A 26,592-nucleotide genomic window follows, 5' to 3' on the forward strand; every position below is an offset into this window, starting at 1 on the left:
TGGTGGTCCAGTGGTTAAGACTCCGCACTTCCACTGCAGGGGGCACAGGTTCGATCCCTGGTTGGGGAATTAAGATCCCACATGCCACGCTGCGCGGCCAAAAAAAAAAAACACAAACAAAAAACCATCTAAAAAAGATTCGTTGATACCTCCCATATGCTTGTCAACACAAGATATTCATAATCTTTTCAACTTTTTTCCATTCAATAAAAATGATAGCTTGTTTTATCTAAAATGTAGTTGTTTCTAATTTACATTTCACTGATTATTAGTGAGGTACACATAGTAAAAAAAATCTAAAAAGCATTTTAATTCCAGTCTTCCTTGCACTTTATATAGAGCGATATGTCAGAACACTTTTCATTTATTCCCTAGAATACCAAACTCTCTGTCTCTTAGGGATAACATGGTAAATCAGGGAGTCAAGAGAGTGAAGTATGACTCTAAACTTCAGAGTAATTACTATTATTTCTAATTTTAAAAGTAATAAGTTCTCAGAAAGATAATCTTTCAAAATAGATCAGGGGCTTCCCTGGTGGCGCAGTTGTTGAGAGTCCGCCTGCCGATGCAGGGGACACGGGTTCGTGCCCCGGTCCGGGAAGATCCCACATGCCACGGAGCGGCTGGGCCCGTGAGCCATGCGCGTCCGGAGCCTGTGCTCCACAACGGGAGAGGCCACAGCAGTGAGAGGCCCGCGTACCACAAAAAAAAATACATATATATATACATATATATATATATCAGGCATCATCATCTTAAGGTATAGTCATCCCTTGGTCTCCACAGGGATTGGTTCCAGGACCCTCATGGATATCAAAATCAAAGGATGCTCAAGTCCTTTGTATAAAATGGTGTAATATTTGCACATAACCTAGGCACCTCCTCCTGTATACTTTAAATTAGCTCTAGATTATTTATAATACCTAATTCAATGTAAATGCTTTGTCAGTAGTTGCTGGCACACAGCAAATTCAAGTTTTGCTTTTTGGAACTTTATGGATTTTTTTTTTTTTCTTAAATCTGTGGTTGGTTGAATCTACAGATGTGGAACCCGTGGATACAGAGGGCCAACTGTAGTCTCAAGCCCTTTACTTGTCTCAATAATAAGATCTTTGTCTAAAACACAGTCACAGGCCTTGTCTTGTCAATGAGTTTCTTCACTGCAATTGACTAGAACGTAAGCGTAAGGAAGGCACAGCTGCCAGTTTGCAGCTGTAACCCCAGTGTGCAGCAGTGTCGCAAGAAATGCATGAATGACTGCACGGATGGATAGATGGACAAGCAAAACGTTTTGAGGTGTGGCTAAAAAAAGACAACAGTTCTCTTGGAACCTTGGCAACTCACACGGAAGGCAGTTATTCCTCAGGAGATTATTCCAGTGGTTTTGATGACATCTATGCAATACGTGCACGGTCTCTTATGGGGGTGACCGTAAAAGTGAAGATGCTTTCTTGGATATGTACGTTCTGGTATATATTTTAAAATTATGCTTTGGCACTAGCAAAGTTACGTGGGGCAAGACATGTAGCTCCTCACATACAAATCAGAGAGCCTACGAGTACCGCCTCTAGAATGAGACACCCCTGAGTCCTAACTCCACCTCTGCTACTCTCTCTGTGAGACTTCACCTCTCTGAGCCTTGGTTTCCTCATCTGCACCTTAGGAGAGCGGGACCTACCGCATTGCAGTGTTGGCAGGACTCAAGAAGATTCCCACACTTTCAGGGTTTAGCAAGGCGCTTAGTAAGCGGGACCTACTGGGATGTCTCTGAGAGCTCCCGCCGACCCTGAACCATACAGAGTATGAGGCCTGCTAGAACCTGACCAATTGGAGAAGAAAAGCCTGAACGAGAATGAGCCTACCTCCCACTTGCATCCCACATGCCGGGTGGATGATTTTCCAGGGGGCATCCAAGGTACCTTGGTTTTCACCCGGACACTCCGCCGCACATTCACGGTGTCCCCTTTCATTCCGCGCTTATGTGATTTCTGTGGAAAGGGACAAACCCAGGGTCACTTCCCCACGCAGCTGGCCGTGGCATCACTCTGGTGGCATCTGCTTCCAACTCTGCTGGGGAGCCGCTTCTGACTAAGGCTACTGCTGCCACTTCCAGGTGACCGTCCTACCTTCCAACCAGGCAACTGAGCTCTGAAAGCGAATGTGTCTGTCTCTCAAATCTCTGGAGTTAGAAGTGTGAGGAGGCCCAGCTGGGAGGTGTCGCCTTGCTCCACAGCCTTGGCCTTGCCCCCCTGGCATGCTCCTACCTGGCTGTTGGTCGCTGATGCTTTCGGGAGTTTTTTTATGTGGACATGGACAGGGGTGTTCTCATCCACGTGAACATGTAAGGGGGGAGTTGAAGAGCGGTCCTTCATGGTTCGCTTCTGGCAGGTGGGGGAGGACAACACAAAAAAGGTTGATCTGTGGATGAGTAAACTGGGCGTGAAAAACCGAGCTCACAGCCTCTGGGGGCCACTGAAAGCCTAGCCACCAAGCGAGCAGGACAGCAACCAGCACTACTGGCATGCGGGCAGGAAGCAAGGCGGGCGTGCCATTCAGCAGGCTCCTGCAGAGATCCCAGCTGAAGACCACAGGGGAGATGCAGGTCCGTTCAAGAGAAGGGTCTGTGAGACCCACAAGTTCTACAAAAGAGCCCAAACCCAGGCCCCGGGGTCCTCAGAGCTGCATCTCTTTCCGAGCCTGCTGGAATGCACAGCTCCTCCTGAGATTCAGCGCAGCACAGATGGAAAGCAGGTGAGTCCTCCTACACCGGAATCTGAATGGGGCATGCAGATTAGCACGCACAGAACGGTTACGGTGCAAAATACTTCAAGCAGCAGGTAGCTAAAAGACGGTGAAGACAGAAAGCTGGAGGAAATGCCGAGATGAGAAGGTTGTATGGATTCTAAAGGCCACTTAAGCAGGGCTGAACACATACCCCTCGCCTACCACCAGCTCCTGTCAATCCCCATTCTTTTTTTTTTTACTTTTTTCTTTTTTCCTTTTTTTTTGGAAATTCTGTTTTCAGATTTTTGAAGTTTGTCTGGAAGGATTAGGCTAACACAACCTCCTCACACCCGGCAGCCTTGCCACCGGCAAAACCAAATCCAATCAATCAGCAGGCTATGCATGAAGGCACCTGACAGAGCACCTGGCCACCGGGCTACCAGCAGAAGCGTTTCTTCTGGCGGGGCCACAGACCACGGGGCTGCTCCGCGCGCATGTCACCTACCGTCACAGTCACACTGGGTGAGCCACAAGGTGTCCTCAAGACCTTTTTCTGCTTGAGACTTGTTACTCTGTTCTTCTCACACGATGGAAACCTGTACCCAGGCATAAGAAGCAGATTATAAGCAGAAAACTAGGGCTCTTCTATTTCTTAGATCTCCCGAAGTTATATACTACATATGGTGTCTAACAAGTCCACGGCTAGGAGAACCAGTGTGGAATCATTTGGCTCCCTGTACACAAGCACCAAGCTCTCATGGTGTGCCTGGCAGGGGGATGGAAGCAGGGGGTGATGGGCATTCGCAGGGCTGGCCTTTTAACCTGCCATCGCATCACACGTATTGTGACCTTTTACTGAAAAGCCCAGCTGTCATCCTGTCTGTCAGGAGACAAAAAAAGCAGGCAGCATGTGGGCAACAGCCAACATGTTAGTCTGGCCAAGGGCGAAAGTGCCCAGGACACTGGCTGGAACAATGCTCAGTGAATGACTGCCATGAAAAGACAGAGGCATAAGCTCAGGAACAAGGTCTCTGTGACTCAGTTTCATAAAATTAATAGTCAAATATTCAAATAAGAGGATGAAAAATGACCATTTCCCAAAATATTCCATTTGCTACCCGTTAAGCCCCTAAGAGGCAGGGTTATTTTTGCTTTTACGGATTTTTTTTTAATACCACGTGTAATTCATCTTATACATAAACAGCCCCATCACCAAATCTGCAAATAAAGCAAAAGTTTAATCTCCAAAATCTCGCAGCAGTCAATCCAAGAATTCCAGGACGGGAAGGGACTTGGAAAGTACATTTGATCCATCCCACTGCCTGATGACAGCCCCCAAAATATGACCTTGCCCTCGCCCTCCATTATTTTGGAAAAAATAATGCAACATAAAAATTCTTTAGCACTTTAGCATACATTTTGCTGTATGTATATCACACCTTGATATAAAAGAAAAAAATTTTTTGAGTCTTACTAATCATTTAGCCAAGGAATACCAAATCTGTGCAGATGGGTTTTTTTTTTCCCTCCTCACTTAGAACATTTCTGTTTACTTGAAGCCAATAGATTTGGGAAAGCTCTCACCCTCAGCGGGTTTTCCATCAAACTACCTGGATTCCACCAACATCTGACTAACTGCCGCGTCCACCTCTTACGTGGTTGTTATTTATTTACACCTAACCTTCTTTCAAAAAGGATCTGAACCTAGTACTCCAATGACAACGATGGTGATCCTATTTGCTACCAGGAACTGGGGCACCTGAGGAGGGAGGGCCAGAGGGAGGCAGAACTGGGATTACATGCGTGCATTTTCCTCTTTCCTCTTAAAAATTATTTTTAAATGTTTTGGTCCAGGCTTTCAGTACACAGAACAGAGAGCTGAAAAGAGAATCCTCCAGTGAGCCTGGCCTGGGAGCCCCTGCCCGCTTTTCCCTGCCCTATGGCGGAGGCGCCCCCCACAATGGCAGTACCTGGGGGAGCCGCCTGAGGATGACGCAGACATGGTTAGGCATCAAAGCCGCAAAGGTGGGCAATTGGGTCAGCAGGCTCTGCTCAGGGGGACCCAGAGGGGCGTGTCAGTGAGAATCTCAGGGGCCGGGCATCAAACGTCCTGAGGGGAGGAGAGTGTAAGCTTTGGGGGTGACAGTTGGATGAAAACTTGGGAGGTGCTCCTCTGCTGTCCAAGTCGCACAGCAACTGACTGTCCTGCCAAAGTGGGGGGAGATAGGAGAGGCTGAGCGACCCGGTGGGCGGGGCGGTGAGAGCTCCCCTCCCCAGGGAGGGCCAGGGGGCGGAACTTCGAAGTAAAGGACCACCACACCCAGGCCCCACGCGGGAGGGAAGGTGGGTGGCCACCAGGGGGAAAACCTGAGATGCTGGCTCGCGTGCGAAGAGGGCAGGAGATAACCGCTAGGCTCCAAGTGGGCCCCAAAGGGCCGGAACCGGCGTAGGGAGCGGAGGGATAGTCGGGGCGGAGCCAGGGCAACTGTCTCCTAGGAGAAGGGCGTTCCCGGCAAAATAGACACCCGAGAAGACCAATAGTATTTGAAGGAGGAAGGAGCGGAGGCTGCAGGGGGAAAGGGGCGCTAAGCAGCGAGTGGGTGCCCCGACGGCAGAGGGAAAATCCTCCAGGGCGAAGCAGCGGCCGCTGAGATTTAGTATCCGAGTTAGAGCGGGTTCGACGTCGGGTCGTGCAGGGAGCGCGGCGGGAGAACCGGGAGGCCCGCTGGACAGGTGAACCCACCCAACGGGGTAGGGCGCCCCGGAGGCGGTCCCCGGGGACTGCGCTGCCTACGAGAAGCCGTCAAATAACTGCCGGGCCGAGGCCCTCAGGGAGGGCGAGGCGGACGGGGCGACGCCCACCGGCGGGCAAGAGGGCGCGGGGCCAGTCTCTGTCGGCGGAAAGAAGGGACGACCACCCACCAGCGGGCAGGAGGGGACCAGTTTCTGCCCATAGAGAGAAGGCCGAAGCCTGGAGGGAGCAGAACCCTGCCGGTGGCCAGGTGAGGAAAGGCCCGCCCGTTAGCGGGAGGAGGAGAAGGCCCGCGCCGGTGGGCGGGGCGGGGGGCGAGATTCTGACGGGAACTGGACGAGCGCGCCGGACGGTGCCGGCGGGGGCGGCCCGGCGGGGCAGCGGGACCCGGCGACCTCGGCGGGGGCCACCCCGCCCGTGGGGACCAGGCCCGGCGGCGGCCGCGGAACGCCCCGGAGCGCCCTGGCTCCCGCCTGCCGGCGGCCTCTCACCAGAAGCGACACGGCTGCGCCCAGAAACGCCTCCTTATGAAGTCGTTGAAGTCAGAGGCCAGGGTCTTGCCATGGAGACGCAGCGGCGGATTCAATCCAGCTCTGGTAGCGACTCCTCCCCGCTTTCTCCTCCTTTTCCGACAAGCGATCGGCAGGTCGCCCATTGGCCAGTTCAAACCCCCCCGGGAGCCTCTCGGGTGTCGCCATTTAGGCCCAGCCCCTGGCGTCACAGAGATGCCCCGCCCCACCAGAAGCTCCACCCCCTTCCGGGCCACGCGTAGCGTCGCCAGGGAGACGCGCGACGCCACTGACGGGCCTGGCCCGGGCTTGCGTCGCCCGGGCTTGCCTCACCGGTCAAGACGAGCTTTCCCCCCTCCGCCATTTTTACCCTGCCTTCAACCCTCATCGGTTCCCCAAACTCAGAGGAGCGCCCAACTTCTAGCCTACTCCCTCTGATTCATATTAGGCCACTGGGCTCAGGGGTCAGGAAACATGTTACTGTCCGGAGCTGCACGCTGCTTCTGGAAATACAGCCCTGTCTCTCCTCCCCTGTTGGTGCAGAGATGGAGCCCGCTTCTGCACACCACCGAGACTCTCTCCCCCTCCCACATCGCCTGTCTTTGTCCAGGGGAGAGGAAGGGTCCGCGTTCCTCTTGCTCCTCAGTGCCCTCCTGCACACTGTATGCTGCTGTGTGTACACACCTACTCCGTTGAAGTTCTTGCTGAGTCTCCATCTTCTCAACTATGCTTCACTGTCAGCCAATCATGGGGGGCTGTCACGTGGCTCACGCAGCCGCCCTGGATTCTGGGAGACTTTAACATCCTCAGGGCCATCCTGGCCTCAGTTCCTTGACATCCTCATCTCCATGACCTTCTCTCCACCTCAGCCATGTACTCCCAGGGTCACACAACTGGTCCACCTGAAATCTTAAGTTCCAGCTCCCCCCTCTCCAAACAGAACTCATTCTTTTGCCTTCCCGCCTACTGTCTAATGCTTATGGCGTTCATTCCTCAGTGTTAGGGAGCCCTCCACTCCCTTGCCCCGTTCATTTTCTCCCTGTTGAAGAAATGATGGATCCCCAATCCTTATTGTAATCCAACCACCAGAGTCTCTGCAAAGATCAAATGCACAAATCATTTCCTCCACCCTCAGCTGAGCCCTCACCACTGCCCAGCAATGGTTTAATTTATCCCTGGACCCCCTCCTCCTCCCCACGTTGGCTTTTTATTTATCTATCTATTTATTTATGTATTTTTGGCTGAGTTGGGTCTTTGTTGCTGTGCGCAGGCTTTCTCTAGTTGCGGTGAGTGGGGGCTGCTCTTCGTTGTGGTGCGCGGGCTTCTCATTGCAGTGGCTTCTCTTGTTGCGGAGCACGGGCTCGAGGCGCAAAGGCTTCAGTAGTTGTGGCTCGTGGGTTGTAGAGTGCAGGCTCAGTAGTTGTGGCGCACGGGCTTAGATGCTCCGCGGCATGTGGGATCTTCCCGGACCAGGGCTCGAACCCGTGTCCCCTGCATTGGCAGGCGGATTCTGAACCACTGCGCCACCAGGGAAGCCCACCACGTTGGCTTTTCCAAATCTTTGCCTCTTCCCCATCCCATATGACAACTCTCCTTTTTCATAGAGAAACATAAATTCATCCAGTGGAATTCTCTCCACCTTCTCCCACCTTCCCCCACCTTATCCCCCCACCTTCAGAAGAAGTGATGTCATTTTTGCTGCCCAAGATAACCTTCTTGTTTCCAGGCCTAGGTCAAACATCTCTGTAAAACATCTCTTGCCAGCCCCAACACAGAGTTGTTGATCATTTCTCAGTGCTCCCACATTCAATGAACCAACATTTATGAAGTCCCTACTGTGTGCTAAGCCCAGGGTGAGGGAAACCAAACCAACACATCCCACTCGGTCTTCAAGGAGTACACAGCCAACCCCTCTGACGTGACCAGATGAAATGATTAAAGCTTTCCCCTCCCCACCCACTGAAGGATTTTGCCTCTGTGGTTTTGTCCCCTACCCACCATCTGAGGAGGGTTTTTCTCTGCCAGTGCAGTTCTTCGGGGCTTTTGTGGTGGAGAATCTGAGAATGGACAGGACTTAGAGGTCACCACCCTCAACACACACACACATACACACACATGCATACACTGGAAGCGAGTGACAGGAAGGAGGAGGGGGAAAATCTTAGAGACAGGCAACAGGGAGGAAGGGGTGCTGAAGACAGGGGCACAGGGACACCTGTAGTGGGTGAAGGACGTGCGATGGGAAAGAGAACAGGATTTTTTCTTTAAATATTATTTATTTATTTGTCTGCGCCGAGTCTTAGTTGTGGCTTGCAGGATCTTCTGTGCAGCATGCAGGATCTTCTAGTTGTGAGATCTAGTTCCCTGACCAGGGATCGAACCCGGGCCCCCTGCATTGGGAGCTCGGAGTCTTAACCACTGGACCACCAGGGAAGTCCCAGAGAAGAGGAATTTTTAAAGCATAGCTGTGGTCTGTTATCTGCCCCTTTTGTGGTGTTTGAGAAATGCAGGTAAAGAACTTGAGTTATTCTGATATCACTTTGTTTTTTGTGGGGTTTTTTTTGTTTTGTTTTTTTTTGGCTGCATCAAGCGGCTTGCAGGAAGGACGTGCGATTGGAAAGAGAACAGGAATTTTAAAAAATATATTATTTATTTGGCTGCGCCGAGCCTTAGTTGCGGCTTGCGGGATCTTCTTTGCAGCATGCAGGATCTTTTAGTTGTGAGATCTAGTTCCCTGACCAGGGATCAAACCCGTGTCCCCTGCAGTGGAAGCATGGAGTCCTAACCACTGTACTGCCAGGGAATTCCCTGATATCACTTTGGATTGCTGGACCGTGTTTTCTGAATTCAAGCCACTCCAAGCCTGGCCAGCACTGGCCACTTTTTTTTTTTAAGAGCACTACCTAGCACTGATGAGGACATTGGGAAATAAGCAGTCTCACACATTGCTGGTAGGTTTAAAAATTGATGTAACCGGACTTCTCTGGTGGCGCAGTGGTTCAGAATCCGCCTGCCAATGCAGGGGACATGGGTTCGAGCCCTGGGCCGGGAAGATCCCACATGCCGCGGAGCAACTAAGCCCGTGCACCACAACTGCTGAGCCTACACTCTAGAGCCTGCGGGCCACAACTAGTGAGGCTGCGTGCTGCAACTACTGAAGCCTACGCGTCTAGAGCCCGTGCTCCGTAACAAGAGAAGCCACCATAGTAAGAAGTCCGCGCACCGCAATGAAGACCCAATGCAGCCAAAAAATAATAATAAAATAGATAATAAGACAGATCAATTGTTGAATGTGGAAAGGTTTCCAAAACATATAGCTGAGAAAAGTAAAAGGCAAGGTGCAAAGCTGTAAGTCGACCATGATGATGTAGATATATATTCACAGAGAAAAAAACTACAAATTCAGGGTGGAGGATACATGGGTGTTTCTTGTATTACACTTATATATCCTCTTTTTACAACTGTGAACAGGGACTTCCCCGGTGGTCCAGTGGTTAAGACTCTGCGCTTCCACTGCACAGGGTATGGGTTCGATCCCTGGTTGGGTAACTAAGATCCCTCATATCGTGAGAGGCGGCCAAAAATTTAAAAATAAATAAATGAAATAAAAAACTGTGAACAAAAGAGGGTATGTAATGTGTATTAGTTTCCTAGGGCTGCCTTGACAAAGTACCACAAACTGGGTGAATGAAACAACAGAAACTAAACAGAACTAAACAGTTCTGGAGGCCAGGAGTCTGAGATCAAGGTGTTGGCAGGGTCATGCTCCCTCTGAAGGTGCTTGGGAAGGATCTGGTCCAGGCCTTGGTCCTAGCTTTTGGTAGTTCCTTGGTAGTGGAACTCCAGTCTACCAATGGCCTTCTCCACGTGTGTGTGTCTGCATCCAAATTTCCCCTTTTTATAAGGATAACAGCTGTAGTGGATATTAGGGACCCATACTTCTCCAGTATGACTTCATCCTAACTAATTACAACTATAACAAATCTATTTCCAAATAAAGTTGCATTCTGAGGTACTGGTGTTAGGACTTCAACATATTAACTTTTGGGGGACACAATTCAACCCAAACATAATGCATATGTTCCATTTAAAGATGTATAATAAAATCGGGACTTCCCTGGCGGTCCAGTGGTTAGGACTCTGCGCTTCTACTGCACGGGGCATGGGTTCCATCCCTGGTCAGGGAAGTAGGATTCCTGCATGCTGCACGGTGCAGCCAAAAATAATAATAATATTAATAACAATAAAATAAACACTAATGGAGCACCACCCAGCCACCCAGCTTAAGTAATAAAAGATTTTTTTTTAAATTTTTAACCGGAAGACACTATCTCAGAATGTTAACACTAACGATTTTAGTTTCCTCATTCTGTTTCTCTAAATTTCAACAATGAACCTGGGCTTTTCTTATTCGTTGGAAATAAACACAGGTGAAGGAGGAGTTGTTAGCTCCAGCGCTGGACCCCAGCCCTGCGTGCAGCTCCTGGCAGGGGGATGGCCCGAGTCCTTAGGCTCTGGAGCAGCCTTACCATTTGCCCTAGGGCCTGATTACCAGTTGTTTCCATCTTAGAGCACTTCCTCCAGGGCCCTGATGCAATGGCCACCGCATAACCCTGGGGAGAAGGAATCCGTGCTCCAAACAGGGTCTAGCTTTTTCTTTCAGGTAACTTGAGAGATTTCAAGTCCTGGGTGGAGTAGGGAGAGAAAATTCTCCCAGGCCCTATCAAGGATTGGCTCCTCTTGGACCTTTAACCAGCCCCTCAGTGACCCTGGGCCTCTGAGATTGGATGGACGCTGGACTCAGTTGAGAAGAGAGTCCAGGTTCTACGGTGGCCCAAAGCAGCGGTTCTCAAAGTGGGGTCCCTGTACCAGCAACATCAGCATCACCAGGGAACTTGTTAGAAATACACATTGTTTCGGCTCCACCCCAGACTTACTGAATCAGAAACTGGGGGGCGGGCGGAGCAGCAATCTGTGTTTTAACAAGTTCTCCAGGTGATTCGGATGCACTGTAAAGTTTGGACACTAAAGTTTGAGAACCACTTCCCGGACCATCTGGGAGTGATCTTGGAGGGCAAATCTGGTCATGCCCCTTCATTTTAATGAAGGAAACACATTTTACAGAGAGGAGAAGGACCTGGCTCAAGGGGTACAGATAATTAAGTGGCAGAGGTGAAATTGGAAATTAGATTACCTGTTTACAGAGACACCCTCCTTCTCCCTGCCACACTTTTTCCTCTGACTCAGGCAGACCACCCAAGTCCATCCTGATTCACGGTCATCATCTGGAGGGTCACTGTGATACCAGTGACCCTCAGTGCAGCACTCCCTCTGTGCCAGGCACCACGCTCACCTGCATTAGCTCAATGAATCCTCACAACATCCGGTGAGGTCGGCTTGAGTGTAATCCCATTTTACAGAGCAGAAAACTGAGCCTCGAGAGAGGTCAGGACACTTGCCCATGGTCACAGAGCTAGAAGGGGCTGAGACAACTCAAGCCAGTTTTCTCTGCCCGCAAGGCCTACGCTGTGACTAGTAGGTTTGCAGGGAGGGCTCTTCTCCAGTATCCCTTCATTTTTTTTTTTTTTTTTTTTTGGCCGCCCTGCTGTTTAAGGGATCTTAGTTCCCCCACCAGGGATTGAACAAGGGCCCTCAGCAATGAAAGTGTGGAGTCCTAACCACTGGACCGCCAGGGAATTCTCCAGCATCTACAATTCGGCTAAGAAACCGGAAGGAAAAAAAGAGTTCCCCAAGCAGGCGAAACAGTTGGCAAACAGCCAATGCCCAAAAGCTGCCATTTACTCATAGCAAAGCCCCTTGTCTCTTGGTTTGCACACTATTGTGGCAGTAGCGGGGTGGGGGGAAGAGCAGATTAGAAGTGGTCCAGCAGGAGCGAGAAGGAGACCTGGTTCTTGCCCCGACCCATCCCCACTCTCACTTTCTTGCAGTTCCGCATGCCTCCCCCAAGCAGTGGGTATGCCTTGGAGAAAGACTTCCCAGCCTTTTTTCAGAGCAGGGCACCCACAGAAAACCAAAATATTTACACAGCATCTGAGTAGTCTGGTGGGTATTGGGGGACGTTTGGAAGTCTTGATGAAAATTTCATACTTCATTCTTCATAATATATAGTAGGATTAGAAACTGTGGTATAAAATATTAGGGAAGACTTTAAAGCTCAGTTTTGTATAAAACTTCCAAATAAAACATTATACTGGATAAAAGAAGACAGACACAAAAGGCCAGGTACTACATGATTCCATCCAGGTGACAGTTTGGAAAAGGCAAACAGATCAGTGGTTTCCAGGGACTGGGGTGGGAAAAGGGAATCGACTGCAGAGAGGCAGAGGAGAACTTTTTGGGAGGATGTATATATTCCGTATCTTCACTGTAGTACTGGTGGCATGACTTTACATCTGTCAAAAATCATCAAAGTACAGAGAAAGACAAATACTGTATGATATCACTTATATGTGGGATCTAAAAAAAAAAAAAACAACAAACTGGTGAATAAAACAAAAAAGAATGAAGAGTGGCCCCCGCTCGCCGCAACTAGAGAAAGCCCTCACACAGAAACGAAGACCCAACACAGCAAAAATAAATAAGTAAATTAATAAACTCCTACCCCCAACATAAAAAAATAAAATAAAATAAAAGTCCATAATTAAAAAAAGAAACACACCCCTAGATACAGAGAACAAACTAGGGGTTACCAGTGGGGACAGGGAAGGGGGAGGTGCAGTAGAGGGTTAGGGGAAAAACAGGGTTATTATGGAATTATATGAAATCATGTGTGTGAAACTTTTGAAAATTGTAAAGCACTATAGAATTTAAAGACTCATTCATTCCAAAAAAAAAATCAAAGTAAATTTTACCGTATGTAGATTTAGCTACAGTTCCCAAATCTGTCAGCTCCTCAGGATCACCTGCGATAGTTTTGTTCAAAAACAGTCAGGCCTCACCCACAACCTACTGAATCAGAACCCTGGGCAGGAGAATTAGGAGGGGGCAGGAATCTGCATTTCAACCAGCTCCCCAGGTAACAGGTGGTGGGGTATGTGGTTTGGGGCCAGGACTTCTGGGTCAGGACAGGGGATGCCAAGCTTCTATCTCCAGCCCAGACCCGACCCCTGAATCCCAGGCTCGTGTATCTAACTCACTGACACCTGCACCTGAATCTCAAATGTAGCACATCTGAAAATGATCTCCTGACCCGCCCCAAGCCAGTCCCCTGCCCCACACTCTGTAGTTTTCTCCATTTCTGTTGATGGCAGTTCCATTCTTCTAGTAATTTGGGTCCAAAACTTTGACATTATCCTTAATCTGTCTAGGTCTCTCTCTCTGTTGTTGTTTAGCTTTTATTTCATAATCATAAACTTAACTCTGCAATTCAGCTAGACTTGGAGCGGGGAATGGAAAATGTGAAACCCAAAGCACTGCAGCAAAAGCACAAAGATTATAGGATGTCACGAGCAGATGAGGGTGAGGGATGCTCTACTGAGCTACGGAAGGAATGGGCTGTTTAAGATAAGGCACGAGTCGGATTTACTAGATTTGTCCACAGACAGCAATGGTGAGCTTCTTGCTGGTCTTGCCATTGCTGGATCCAGCGTGGTCCACGGCTGCCACACCGTTCATGACCTTGTCTACCTTGCCAAAGACCACACACCTGCCATCCGGCCACTCAGTCTTGACAGTGCAGATGAGAAACTGGGAACCACTTGTGTTGGGTCCAGCATTTGCCACGGACAAGGTGCCAGGACCTGTGTGTTTCAGGGTGAAATTCTCGTCATCAAATTTCTCCTTGTAGCTGGATGCCACCAGTGCCATGATGGTACCACCCTGGCACATAAATCCCTGAATACTTCTGTGAAAGGAGGACCCTCATAACCAAATCCTTTCTCCCCAGTGCTCAGAGCACGCAAGTTTTCTGCTGTCTTTGGAACTTTGTCTGCAAACAGCCTGAAGGAGATGCAGCCCAAGGGCTCGCTGACAATGTGGAAGAACACAGAGGGGTTGACCATTGCTAGGCAGCGCAGGGAGCAGCTCCCAGCGGTGGCGTATCAGTGTCTCCTCCTGAAATTCTGCTGCTGCCTCTCACTGACCCCACTGTTAACACCCTGGTCTGGGGCACCATCATGTCTCACTTGGATTATTACAATGGGTTCCTAACCCATCTACCTACTGCTACCCTGGATCCAACTACAGTTCATTACAGCAGCCAGGGTAATCATGTTAAAATAAAAATTAAATTGTGTCATTTGTCTGCCTCAAACCCTCCAGGGGCTCCCTGTCTCAGAGTAAAAGCCAAAATGACCTCCAAGGCCCTCCGTGCTCTGGCCCTGACCTTGGCTCCCTCACCTCCAGAACTTGGCTCCTCCTTGCTCGTTCTGCTCCAGCCACAGTGGCATCTTCCCTGTCTTTTGAACCTGCCAGTCCTGTTCCTGCCTCAGGACCTTTGCATATGCTGCCCCCTTGGCCTAGAATGGTCTTCTTTCCCATATCCCCATAGCTTGTCCCCTCACTTCCTTGAAGTCTTTGTTCATGTGTTAACTTCTCAGCTCATACTTGATATTTCCTCCCTCATTTTGTTCTGTAGGACTTAACAACCTCCAGTATTTGCTTCTCTGTTTTTGTCTGTCTCCCTCACTAGAATGTCAGCTCTATGAGGTCAGGGATTTTTGAGGGACAGTTTTATTCACCGCTGTATCCCTAGTATCTAAACATGGCCCATAGAGGGTGCTCAATAAATGTTCATTTTAATGAATGAAAGGGACACCTGGAGCCTGGAAGGGAGAAGTGACTTACTCAAGGTCATAGCCATCCAGAATCAATAGCTTTTGGTCTTGGAATGAACAAAGCACCAATGCCACAGCTCTGGCCTAAAGTCCTTCTCAGAGCCATGCCAAGCTCTGGAACCAAAGCCAGGCCAGCAGGACCTCATCCCTGGTACGGAAGGAGGGAAAGCCCAGCCCCAGGGGGTGCCTGACTGACTCTGCCAGGACCCAGGGGCTTACAAGACCAAGTCAAGGGGCTGCATGGGGGAGGGGCTCCTCTGAAGGAGGAAACCTGGAGATGGCAGGTCCTGCGCTGGTGGAGCCACAGCAGCTACGGGCAAGACAAGGAGTCGCCTCCCCATCCCCTCCGGCTGCCTGAGCACAGGCAGTGGAGACAGTTGCTGGGCCTTCCAGGGGTGGGGAGAGAGGAAGGCCGGCAGTTCCCAAGCAGGAGAGCATTAGAAGGTGAAGCTGCTGCAAGTAACCCAGAGCACAGGGGGCGGATTCCAAATGCCCCAGGCGCCCTTCCCATTGCTGGCCCCAAACCAGCAGAGGGCGCCCTGGCCCACAAGGTCCAGGTTCTGCCACCTTGCGCCCTCTGGCTGCCACACTAGTTAGGGCAGGAGGGGAGCCCTGGATCTCCCCAGCCACTTCCAGGGGAGGGGTTCCAACTGCCCAAGTGAAGATCCAAAGGCAAGGAGGCCTCAGCAGCCCTCGGTCTGGCCTGGGCCCACCCTGGCCAGCAAGGTGAGGCCAGTGATGACCACGACAGCCGCAGTGGGTAAGCACTCACTGTGGGCTGGGCTCCAGGCCTGGCTACTTTATACCCACCTGGCCCATGAGCTACTTCTCCTCCCACCTCCACTTTACCGATGAGCAGACTGAGGACGTGATGCCAGATCGATCGCCCGACTCCTTCTCTAGGCTGCCCTCCCCTCTCTGTCTCTCCACCTGCTCATCCACAGATCAGGAACGCCTCCCTCCCAGCCCTCAGGACACGCAAAGAGGCTCAACCACGAGTTAAAAAGTATAAAGTGCAATACCAGCCAGCTTTTATTGAGGGCCTACTGTGTGCTGGGTCCTCCTCCCACCTCCCTGCACTTCCCACTGGCCAGGGAAGAGGGTGGCAGGTGAGACCCATGTGTCAAGCTGGATAGGGAACTGAGGTGGAGGTAGAAGGTGGCAGAGGGGCCCCAGCAGCTGGGTCCTCAGCTGGGGGCAGGGCTCCTGTGTCCGCCCAGCTTGAAACTGAAGGCTGGGGGCCCTCCCTTCTTCCCTCCACCCCAGGCCCGGAATCAGGCTGGCAAAGTAAGAGGGCCTGCGAGCTCTGCCCTTGTGCTACGTGACCTTTGGGGAAGGGGACCCGTCTCTGAGTGGTTTCTCCCAATGGAAGGCGAGTCCAGAGGGCAGAGTGGCCATGCCCAAGGTGGCAGCCAGGTCTCTACTGGGTCTATGGTTCCTGGTGGCGGCTCTTGCTCTGCTCCCTGGACAGCTATGGCCTATTCCCTGGTACTTCTCTGGAGTCACCAGCCTGACCTGGTGGGACAAGAGAGGTAAGAGGAGAGAAGTAGAAAGAACTAGAGTTGGACAGTGAGAGACAGAGACAGAAACAGATACAGAGATAGTGAGAGACACAAAGAGATAGAGATGGGCAGAGAGAAAGAGAGCGAGAGAGAGGGAGTTAGAGGTGGACAGAGAAATGCAGACACAGTCAAAGATACAAACAGAGACAGAGAGAGAGAAAGCCCGAGACAGAGAGAGGGAGAGAGAGAAGACAGCTGAGAAGAGGAAAGGGAGACCCAAACACAGGGTCGGTCGTTGAAGGCGACGGAAAACCGAGGCCCACCTAGAGCTCATCCTGGGGGTGGGGATGGAGGCTGTGCCCACTGCTGCCGGCCAGGTCCAGGCGGGGGTCCCGCAGGGTCTTATAAGAGCCACTCCAGCTGATGAGGCGGCCGCTGTCGTCGTCCCAGGGCGAGGACGTCTCTGTGTCGCTGAGCCACTCGGCGTCCCCCGCGTAGTGGGTGGGAGCAGCGAGCAGGGGCCGGGCTGAGAAGGCCCGCAGGCCCCGCGGCCAGAAGTGTGCCTTGTACCGCTCGCTGGGGGGCGGGGGGCTGGCTCAGGGGGCTGGGGTGGGCCCCTCCACCCAGACCCACGTCAGCCCGGAGCCAGGCACCTCACCCCCAGAGCACCGGACTGCCCTCCCCATCTAATCCTGAGGCAGGATTTCTCTTATCCCCATTTTCCAGCTGGGGAAACTGAGGCACAGAACAGGAAAATCGCTTGACTGAAAACCACAGGGCATCACAGAATTCACACATAGATTGGTCTGACTCCAAGGCTAAGCTGGGCTATTCCCTGGTGACCAGAAGGAAGTGACTCAGCCCTGCCAGCCTCAGTCTCTCCACCTGCCCAGTGAGGGGACTTACTACTTGCTGAGGTGGGCTCTCGAGACAGGCTGACCCGGCCCTGCCCCCATCTGAGGCTCACTTGGGGTGCTGGTCAAACATGATGGGCAGGAACTCATCCACGGGCAGCATTCGGCGCAGGGGCTGGGAGGCCAGCAGCTTGCGGGCGCCAGCCAGGCTCAGGACGTACGCCAGTGTCCAGTACGAGTAGCCAGCTACCACCAGGTGTGGCAGCCCCTCCACGGCTGCCTCCTCCTCAGGGTTCACCTGCTTCCGGCCGAGGTAGCTGCAGGTGACACCAGGGGTCCCAGGAGTCACTGCAGATGTCCCAGGACCCCTCAGGAGGAGGCAGACCCCTGGAGGCCCACCCCTCTCCCTGGCCCCTGGGGGCACAGGCTGCCTACATCAGGTCCCAAGGAAGTTTCTCCGCCTCCACCTCCTTCATCAGCCGCTCCAGCCGCATCTTGAAATTGCTTTCAAAACGCACGTCGTCCTCAAACACCACGACCTGGGCCAGGCCCCGGGCAACCACCTGTGGTACACGGTGGGGGAGGCTCTTTAGACCCCTCCCACCTGGCTGACTCTGACAGACACTCCTGGCCTCAGTCACAGGCCAAATGCTCAGCCCTGGCTGCGTCGCTCAGCTGCTAAAGGCTGGGCGGGGCGGGGGGGGCCTCCCTTCTTCCCTCCACCCCTGGCCCTGAATCAGACCGGCAAAGTAAGGGGGCCTGTGAGCCCTGCCCTTGCGCTACGTGACCTTCGGGGAAGGGGACCCGTCTCTGAGTGGTTTCTCCCGATGGAAGACGGGTCCAGAGGGTAGTCTTGCTCTCCAAGCAGATCACAATGGCAATCAGAACCCTTGCTGCAGCCACTGAGCACTGGGGCCACAGTGCTCATCTCCAGGGACCCTCAGGAGGCATGATGTCCCTGTACTGCGGCAAGGAGATGGAGACACAGGGAGATGAACCCACTCGTCCAAGGACACACAGCCAGGAAGTGGCAGAACTGGGATCTGAACCACATCTGCTGGACTCCAGGGCCTGGCTCCTCACTTCTGCCTCTTGGGCTTTCCTCGAGGAAGCTAGGCTGGGGGGTGGGGGGCTGGGGGGGGGTGGAGGAAGGCCCTAGCCCCACACATCCCTGAGAAAAAATACTTTTTGTAACTGTTGGAAATGTGAAAAGAGCATGAGATCAGCTCAGTAAGTGGTGAAACGTACATCATCCTTCAATCTGTTCAGAGGTAGCAGAAAAGCAGAAATATAAGCTCACACGCCCATATTCTGGCTACAGTAGAAAATAAAAACAAGGAGTGAGTCTGTGTTCCACCTCCTGGAGGGGGCGCCCCTTGGAGGGCCAGGCCCGGGTCCTCTCCTGCTGTGTCCAGGCAGTGACCTCTCCCAGGCACTTACACCCCAGCCCAGGGCTGAGGCTGCTTGGCCAAGCCCTAGGCCTTTCTTCTTCCCACACAGAACACACCCAACTCCTTCAGCCCCAGGGCCTGTGCCTGCACTGCCTTCCTCTGCTGAGAAGCCTCCTCTCCCTGCCCCTCAATGGCGAGGCCCACCCTGACCCCACAGGAGGCCAGGAGGCCGGGCCAGTCCGCACTCTCGAACAGCCTGTATATCCCCGCTCCGCGGCAAGCTTAGTTCTTTCTTGATTTCTGCGCCTTGCTCTGGTCCCTTTGCCCCAGGAGGGACCGGCTGCATTCTTCTTGTTCACCTCTGTGTTCTCAGAGCAGAAGCTCTCCTAGCACACAGCAGGTGCTCAGTGGAGACCGCAGGGTGAATAAAGTATAGGGTTGGGCCCTTAGGAGGCTGAAAGCTGCTGGCCGGGTCATTGTTAGTGTGCTCGGTCAGGCCCCGGTCACACGAGTGCTGGCACAGAGCAGTGGATGGGGGTCCTCACCTCCTCCCAGATGGAGTAGTGGCTGAGGAAGCAGCCCACCTCGCCCTTGGTCAGTGTGCGGCCCGAGTAGGGGTCCTGGTAGCCGGGAAGCAGGTCTACGCCGAGGCTTCTCATGACACTGCTGTTGAGTGTCCTGAGGCAGATGGTATAAGGGGGTCAGGGGTGCCCGCCAGGGACCTGTCCAGGGGGAACTGGCCTGTGCAAGTTGGGGACAGTCACACTGGAGTCTGGTTGGAAGGAGGCTTCAGTCTTGTTACTGCTTCGTGTGGCCTGAAGCCATCAGTGACTGGACCTGGAAAGCCACTGCCACCTCGGGCGGGGGGGATCCTAAGGGGAGGGGGCAGCAGTCTGAGGGGGACACACCCCAGGATGAATGCGGGGAACGCGGCGGATACTTCTTAGGCAGCGGCCCAAGCAAAGGATGGACATCCTGCAGTCCACAGGGCCGGGGCGTATGCAGCAAACAGCAGTGGGCACGTGGGGCCGTGTGACCCCTGGTTGCCGGGGGAACACAACTGGCCTGCTCCCACCCTCGCCCCGCCCATCAGGGACCTAAGTTCAGGATGGAAAAGAGTAACCCTGATAATCGTAATGAAGACATTATTAACCTTTGGGATCCTTACTACATTGCAGGCCCTGGCTAAACCTTCACTGAACCCTTACAAGCCCCTAAGAGGAAGGCAGTTACTCGCCGTTTACACAGTAGGGCTGAGAGATGGAGGTCACGCAGCTGGTGACCACGCCCAGAAGCTCCAGACCCTGGGCCTTAACCACTGTACTCTCCTCCCTCAGGTGGGCTGAGGGAGGGCACCCTGTCCTGTTCTGTCTGCCCTGGGACTCCCCGAGACAGAATTACTCAGGCCCTGTTTGAATACCTCCTAGAACGGCAAACTCATTCAGCTCACTGTCTGCTTTTCCCACCCCCATGGAGCTGTGATGGACCACCCGGTCCCCACTGGCTGCCCAGGGTCCTGTCCCCACCCAGGAAGCCTCACCGGCCATCCACGGCATCCACCAAACGCCCAGAGATCTCCATCTCCCAGAGCGAACTGAGCATGCGCTCTCGGCGGTTGGGCCGGCGGGCCAGGCTGATGACAAACACCTGGAAGAGGAGGGGAGGCAGGGGAGTGGGTGCAGGGGGAGGGGAGAGCCCACCCACCTCCTGGCCCCAATCCTGCAGGCCGGGAGGACTTACCTCATCAAACCCCATCTTGCTGGGCCTCTTTGGGGGCCGGGACACATGAGCTGAGGCCCACATGGGGGGCCCATCCACTGCAGAGGAAAGCACCCCCCCATCATGAGTCCCTACTGGCTCTAGTCAGCGGCAGCCCTGGAGTCCTAGCCCCCCTCGTTCCTGCCCCCTGGCAGAATACCCAGCAGGAGATCACAGAATCCACCTGCCTCCATTGTACGGATGGGCAGACTGAGGCCCAGGGGGAAAAGGGACTTGCCCAGAGTCAGGGAATGAGTTGGGGAGAGGCTTCAACCCCAGCGGTGGGGAGGGGGGACACACCGGCTCGCAGCCCTCACCCAGCGCTTCCAATATCAGGTGGATGAAGTTGACTCTCTCATCCTCCAGCCCCTGGTGGGATTTCACAGGCACGTTCATGTACCCATAACGGTGCTCGTTGCACACGTGGGCCGAGACCCCTGCGGAGAGAGGCCGAGTGAGCACTGGAGTGCAGGGTGGGGCTGTCAGAACCCAGATGGGAGGTCCTAGGCCCAGTCCTGCCAGTGACCCACCACGTGAGTCCTGTCTGGGACCCGGCATTCCCACCTGGGCTTGGAGGGAGAAACGGCTTGGCTCAAACAATATCTAAGGGATCTTCCTGCCGAAATGGTTTATTCACGCAATAGACGTGTCTAGAGCCCCAGCTGGCTGCTGGTGGTGAGAAAGACAGACAGTCCCTGCCCTCAGGGGATCAAGGTGAGGAAGAAGCAGGCAAACTCACACCTGGCTACAGCCACCTGATGCCACCGGGCGTTGCTCCACCCCCTAAATCTTTCCCACCTCTGCCCAACCCCCCTCGCCAATCCAGCACCATCACCTCTTGCCTGGATCCCTACACTTAACCCTACCCCCTCGCCTGCCCCCACCATGCTGTCCTCCACCTGGCAACCAGAGTGGCCTTTTTTATTCCTTCAATGTTTATCATCTTTGTTATAATTATTTATTTAGCCTTTGTCTTCTATAGACTGTGAGTCCTCCAGGGCAGGCACATGGTATCTATTAAAAAGTTAACTCCAAGGCTTCCCTGGTGGCGCAGTGGTTGAGAGTCTGCCTGCCGATGCAGGGGACATGGGTTCGTGCCCTGGTCCGGGAAGATCCCACATGCTGCGGAGCAGCTGTGCCCGTGAGCCATGGCCGCTGAGCCTGCACCTACGGAGACTGTGCTCCGCAACGGGAGAGGCCACAACAGTGAGAGGCCCGCGTACCACAAAACAACAACAACAACAACAACAACAGGAGAAAAAAAAAAAGTTAACTCCAGGCCCAGCATTGAGCACAGAGCCTGGCCCAGTGCAGGTGGTTGGAGACAAAACCCCTGTTCATGAAATTCCTACAAACCGCTGACCAATAAAGAGCAGCTGATACTCAAAGTAGAGGCAGGAATGAAAAAAATAAGGAAATAGGGAATTCCCTGGTGGCCTAGTGGTTAGGATTCTGAGCCTGGGTTCAATCCCTGATTGAGGAACTGAGATCCCACAAGCCGCCCGGTGTAGCCAAAAAAAAAAAAAGGAAATACTTTTGCTTCTTCTCATTTTTTTCTCCATGTATTTGTTTCACCTTCACTCTCTTTCTGCACTTGATTTTTTTTTCTTCCTGCATCTCTGCACTGCAGATGTTGCTAGTACCTCATGCACACACACAAAAAAGATGACATTCAAAAAAAAAAAAAAATGACACTCTTCTCCCTGGACACTTCTCACACACTGCTTGCCAAAGTGCAACACTTCTTGATTAAATCATCACTTCTAATTCACCTTGACCATGAGCAGAGTTCTCCACCCACCAGACAGCCTTCACGTCCTTGCCACCCATGAGTGCACACCATGAAATACATTCTCTGTAGCCTTCTCAAGATCTTTATTCCAACAGCAGTATCTCTGTCTCACTCTCAACTTCGACTCTTCCTCAGAACTGGGTTTATCCCATCCAAACCCAAACACTTTTTTTCTTTTTGTTTTTTTTTGGCTGCGCTCCACAGCTTGCGGGATCTTCGTTCCCTGACCAGGGATCAAACCTGAGTCCTCAGCAGAGAAAGCACAGAGTCCTAAGCACTGGACCGCCAGGGAATTCCCCAAACCCAAACACTTTCTAGTAACCTTTATCTTAAAAATAACCACTGACAACAGAATGATATTTTCTAGTGTTCAGATCCAATCATGTGGTCCTCTGATGGCTGCCCGACACCCACAGGCTAAAGACCAGATGCTTGCCCATCAGGTCCACACAAGCTGGCCCCTGCCTACCTTTCCTGCCTCAGCCTGCACCATGCCCCCTTTGCTTACTGTGCTCCAGCTGCCTGCCTTCTTGCATCCCCTGCCACCACAGGGCCTTTGCACCTGCTGGTCCCATTGCTTAAAATGCTCTGTCCTGCTCTGTCTACCTTGTTAATGTCTGCCCATACTTTAGATCTCAGCCCCAAAGTTCACATCCTCCAGGAAGCCTTCCCTGACAGGTTAACTCTAGTCTAAGCTCCCAAAACACCTATAATCAAAAAGCTCTTCTTCCGGTCATTGTGACTGGACATTGATTTGTGTGATCCTTTGACTGACCGGACTGGAGGATCCAGGAGGTCAGAGACTGCCTGATTTTACTCACCACTGTCTCCCCAGTGCCTGGCACCTGGTAGGTGTCCCATAAATATTTGCCTAATGAAGGAATACGTGAAAGTGCCATGGTGGGGACGGCCAGAAGGACATCTAACCTACTGGGGCGGTGGGCCCAAGAAAGGCTATGACCTGGAGGACACACAGGAATTAAAAAGATTAATTGCAGAGTGGGGAAGAGCACGCCAAGCAGAGGGAATAGCATGTGCAAAGGCCTAGAGGCCTGGGAGAAAGGCTCAAGGAGAGCTGTCCTCACCAGCAGCCTGACAGGCGTAGGCGAAGACGATGATGTCGTCGAAGGGCCAGGTATAGTTGGGGTGAGGGGGGTAGAAGCACAGCTGTTCTGTCCCCTCCGCCCGCAGGGATACCAGGAAGGTGGAGTGGACCATGGGGACACGGAAGCAGCCCCGGCGCTGGCGGTTCTTGGTAGGGAAGTAGTCGGCTGTGCGGCGGTAGTAGCCCTGGGGAAGGGGTGGCTCCGGGCTGTGAGAGGGCGCCCCTCCATCCCCAGCACACTGCTCCCCTGCCAGGGCCCACAGACCCTAAGGCCTTCAGTCTCTCCACGTCCCTCCTCTCAGACCTCAAGCCTCCTGAGGCCCCCGAACCCGGCCTTACCTGAGGGGTGATCCCACACCAGAAATTGGAGTAGTAGGTCTGAGAGTCCAGCATCGGGGCCACCACGGGCAGCCCCTGCTCGATCAGAAGCCGCAGTGTCTGGTTGTTGGTCAGAATGTTGTCCGTATCTGCAAACTGTGGGGAGGGGGATGTCACAGGCCCCAGCCTTGTCTGGGCTGCAGTCCCCCAAGGATTCACTGAGTGGGATCCCTCCAGATTTCCAGAAACCCAGAAAGTCTCCCAGGATCCAATGGGGTTCCCTCAGAGAGGTCTAACCTATAAACCAGTAGATCCGTTTCTGGACCAAGAATCTAGTCTGGGGCACTGGCTTGGGGATTGGGTCCAGAGATTATACCCGAATTGCTGATCTAAGAACTTTATCTGAAGTTTTAGGAAGTAAATCCAAAGACCTACTCTGAGCTCTAGTCCAGGGAACTAGGCTCAGTTTATACTCTGGGCTCTAGCCCAGGGATCGAGTCTCAGTATATACCCTGCACTCTGACTCAGGGATCCAGGTTTAGTACCAAGTCTGAGCTCAAGCATAGGGATCCAAGCTCAATATCTGATCTGGGTTCTGACCCAGGTTGCTAGCTGAAGGAGCCAGCCTACAGGTGGTTAAGTCACGCCAAGATTTCTGTCAAGGACAGGTGCCACAACCTGTGGGAAGTCCAATTGTAGGCCAGGCTTTCTTACCAGGATATAGTCAGCCCCCCAGTTCCTGGCAAAGGTCAGGGCTTCCTGTTTCAGCTCCATCAGAAACTGGTGCCTTTCTTTGGTCCAGTGCTTAGGGCCCTCTTCGTCTGGGTAGGACCTGAGGGGGTAAAACGATGAGATGTTCCCATGCAGTAGGTGCATGTGGTGTCCCTCTCTGCAGGGCAGTGGACAGGGCCCTGGTCTGGAGGCTGTGGCTCGGGGCTGTCCCTTTCCTTCTCTGGGCTGCAGCTGTTGTCCATCTTCCCCAGAAAACGTTCCCCTCAGGTCACCACCTGTGTTCCCCCTCAGGCCTCCAGACCACAGCAGCATAGTCATCGCCCACAGCAGCCAGCCACTCCTGCAGCATCTCTGTGGTATTGTCCACGTTGTGGTCTGTGGCACACCTGAGGACACAGGAGGAAGAAGGGTGAGGGGGCACAGCCACCGAAGGACCAAACCCTGAGGCAGCCTTGACCCCCGGAGCACCAACACTTGCAGGGCTGGCCTCTCCTGGGAGCAGAGGAAGTAGGTGTGCTCCAGAGGAAGGCAGGAAGCCAGGTCCCAATCATAGGTCTGTGATCCACTGTGTGACCTCAGGCAGGTTCTGACCCTCTCTGGGCTTCACTTTCTCCCTGTAACTTTAAGCTGTCCTGGCATGCTCAGGGGCTGAGATGACAGAACTCAAATGCATTTTGAAGGATGAAAAGTACCTCAACTTTGAGGAACATACCTGCCACATTCTCTGGTCACCTTCCTTCCCTGCTGTGTGACCACAGGTCAGCCCCCTCCCCTCTCTGAGTCAGGACTGGACAGAGGAGCTGCTGCTTCCCTCCACCAGATAGTTGTAATAACGACCAAACCACACTCTGAGCGTCCCTGAGAAATGCTGATGGGCCCGAGCTCCGTTGCCACCACGAGTAGCCTCTCTGAAGGGGCTCTCATGACAGAGCGGGGTGCAGGGGGCTTAGCCAAGAGCCCAGGTTTTAGGTGATACTGCCCCTTTAAGTCAATTCCCCAGAAGTGAAGACTAACTACGTGTCAAGTCTTCTATGGGTGGGAACTAACTAACTCCCAAACTGGTAATTGTGGGCAGCCTCCCCAGGCCACTGGCTCCAAACCCAGCCCAACTTCGGTGTGTTGGGGAGGGAGGGTAGTTTGGTCATTTCTCTCAGTTTATCCCCAACCTCAGCTTGGGACTCCTCCCTGCTCTGGCTTCCACAGACTGTGGCCTCTGATTCCAGTGCCCTGCAGGGACGCCTAGGGGGAGAGACTGCAGGAAGGGGGCTTTGCCCTTGGCCGCAGGACCCAGCCCCTCTCCTGAGAGAGGCTGGAACCAGCCCAGGGGAAGGGGGAACGGGTGTGACTCCCCCATAGGGCAGCATGGAGCCCAGGGCTGAGAGCACCCTCACGGGCTCCCCAGGAACCCGGAGGCCTGCTGGTCTGTGCCACATCGGGCCCCAGGGGACGCCAGCTGCTCCTGTCTGCTCCGCTCCAAATCAGGCCAACCACAGGTCCCACGGGTTCAGTTTCAGCTCTGAGGGCTAGGGCAAGAGGGACTGGGCCCAACTTACATCCAGAGGAGGTCCCAAGAGGTGGAATAGGGGCCAGAATTAGGCAATGGTGTTCCTCTGTCAACCTAAGGCCTCAGAGGTCAGTCTGCAGGGCCAGGGGGATAAGGGGTCCTGTCTGGAGACACGGGTTGCGGAGGGCCTATCTGCGAGGGAGGGGCCTGTCTGGGTGGTGTCTGGGCAGCGAGCAGATGGGGCCATCTGGAGCCCGGACTGTCGGTGGGGTTGGGGGATAGATGCCCGGTGGATGCCGATGCCCGGGTCTCTCTCACCAGAGGGCCACCCTGGCCCGGGGGTAGTCCAGCCGCTCCAGCGCGCCCAGGTAGTGAGGCAGAGAGTGCTCGGCATTGCGGGCCAGGATGGCAAGGACCACGGCGGGCAGCGGCGGCTCTGCGACGCCCGCAGCCTCGAGCCGCGGCCCCAGCAGGAGCAGCAGCTGGAGCAGCGGGACAGCGGGGGCAGCGCGCATGGCGGGCGCTCTGGCGGCTGCGGCGGCCCCCGGGGCTCCCAGCCCAGCCGAGGGTAGTGGGCGGTGCGGTGCGGCCCAGCCGGGGCGGGGCCTGGGGCCGGGGCGGGGCCGAGGCGGGCCCGGAAGGGGTTGTGGGGGGCGCACCCCCCAAAGAGTGGACTCCCACTCCTAACCCCTATTCGTGGATTCTCAAGTGTCCTCTCCTCGACCAGGGGCATCGCAGGGCCAGGGCCCGGACACCCGCCCCGGACGCGATCCAGGAGCAGCTCCCTCCCGGCTGGAGGGTCGTGGGGGACGGCATCCGAGCCGCCCGGGCATCTCAGAATGCTCGACTACGAATC

General features: G+C 53.6%; 2 protein-coding genes and 1 pseudogene across 8 annotated transcripts in view; all 3 read right to left on the minus strand.

Moving 5' to 3' along the window:
* ODF2 (outer dense fiber of sperm tails 2) overlaps window positions 1–6,131 on the minus strand; it is a gene marked incomplete at its 5' end in the record, with an annotated part of 30,656 nt that extends 24,525 nt beyond the window's left edge. For 2 of the 6 annotated variants that reach the window (XM_082842008.1, XM_082842007.1), the window contains 4 exons: window positions 1,863–1,988; window positions 2,265–2,381; window positions 3,230–3,320; window positions 5,968–6,131. In XM_082842008.1, coding sequence (XP_082698134.1) covers window positions 1,863–1,988; window positions 2,265–2,381; window positions 3,230–3,320; window positions 5,968–6,131 — 498 coding nt within the window. Of the gene's footprint in view, window positions 1–1,862; window positions 1,989–2,264; window positions 2,419–3,229; window positions 3,321–4,694; window positions 4,835–5,967 lie in introns of those variants that run through there. The other 4 variants (XM_082842010.1, XM_082842012.1, XM_082842009.1 and 1 more) reach the window with 4 other exon arrangements.
* Window positions 6,132–13,530: 7,399 nt separating this feature from the next.
* Window positions 13,531–14,038, minus strand: LOC309963860 (peptidyl-prolyl cis-trans isomerase A-like; annotated as a pseudogene). The gene has a single exon. The product of its transcript is annotated as a peptidyl-prolyl cis-trans isomerase A-like (transcript).
* A 1,773-nt stretch (window positions 14,039–15,811) lies between these two features.
* On the minus strand, window positions 15,812–26,251 carry CERCAM (cerebral endothelial cell adhesion molecule; the record flags this gene model as incomplete). The annotated part of the gene is made up of 13 exons (XM_082842698.1): window positions 15,812–16,295; window positions 16,606–16,858; window positions 17,250–17,453; window positions 17,572–17,699; window positions 19,073–19,205; window positions 20,068–20,174; window positions 20,268–20,344; window positions 20,603–20,722; window positions 23,163–23,367; window positions 23,522–23,656; window positions 24,215–24,332; window positions 24,508–24,618; window positions 26,055–26,251. 12 exons carry the CDS (start codon window positions 26,249–26,251, stop codon window positions 16,606–16,608), a joined length of 1,788 nt encoding a protein of 595 aa, XP_082698824.1. The 3' UTR covers window positions 15,812–16,295.
* Between the last annotated feature and the right edge of the window lie 341 nt (window positions 26,252–26,592).

This window comes from Leucopleurus acutus (assembly GCF_964270905.1).
Source record: "Leucopleurus acutus genome assembly, chromosome: 7".
Lineage (NCBI taxonomy): Eukaryota > Metazoa > Chordata > Mammalia > Artiodactyla > Delphinidae > Leucopleurus > Leucopleurus acutus.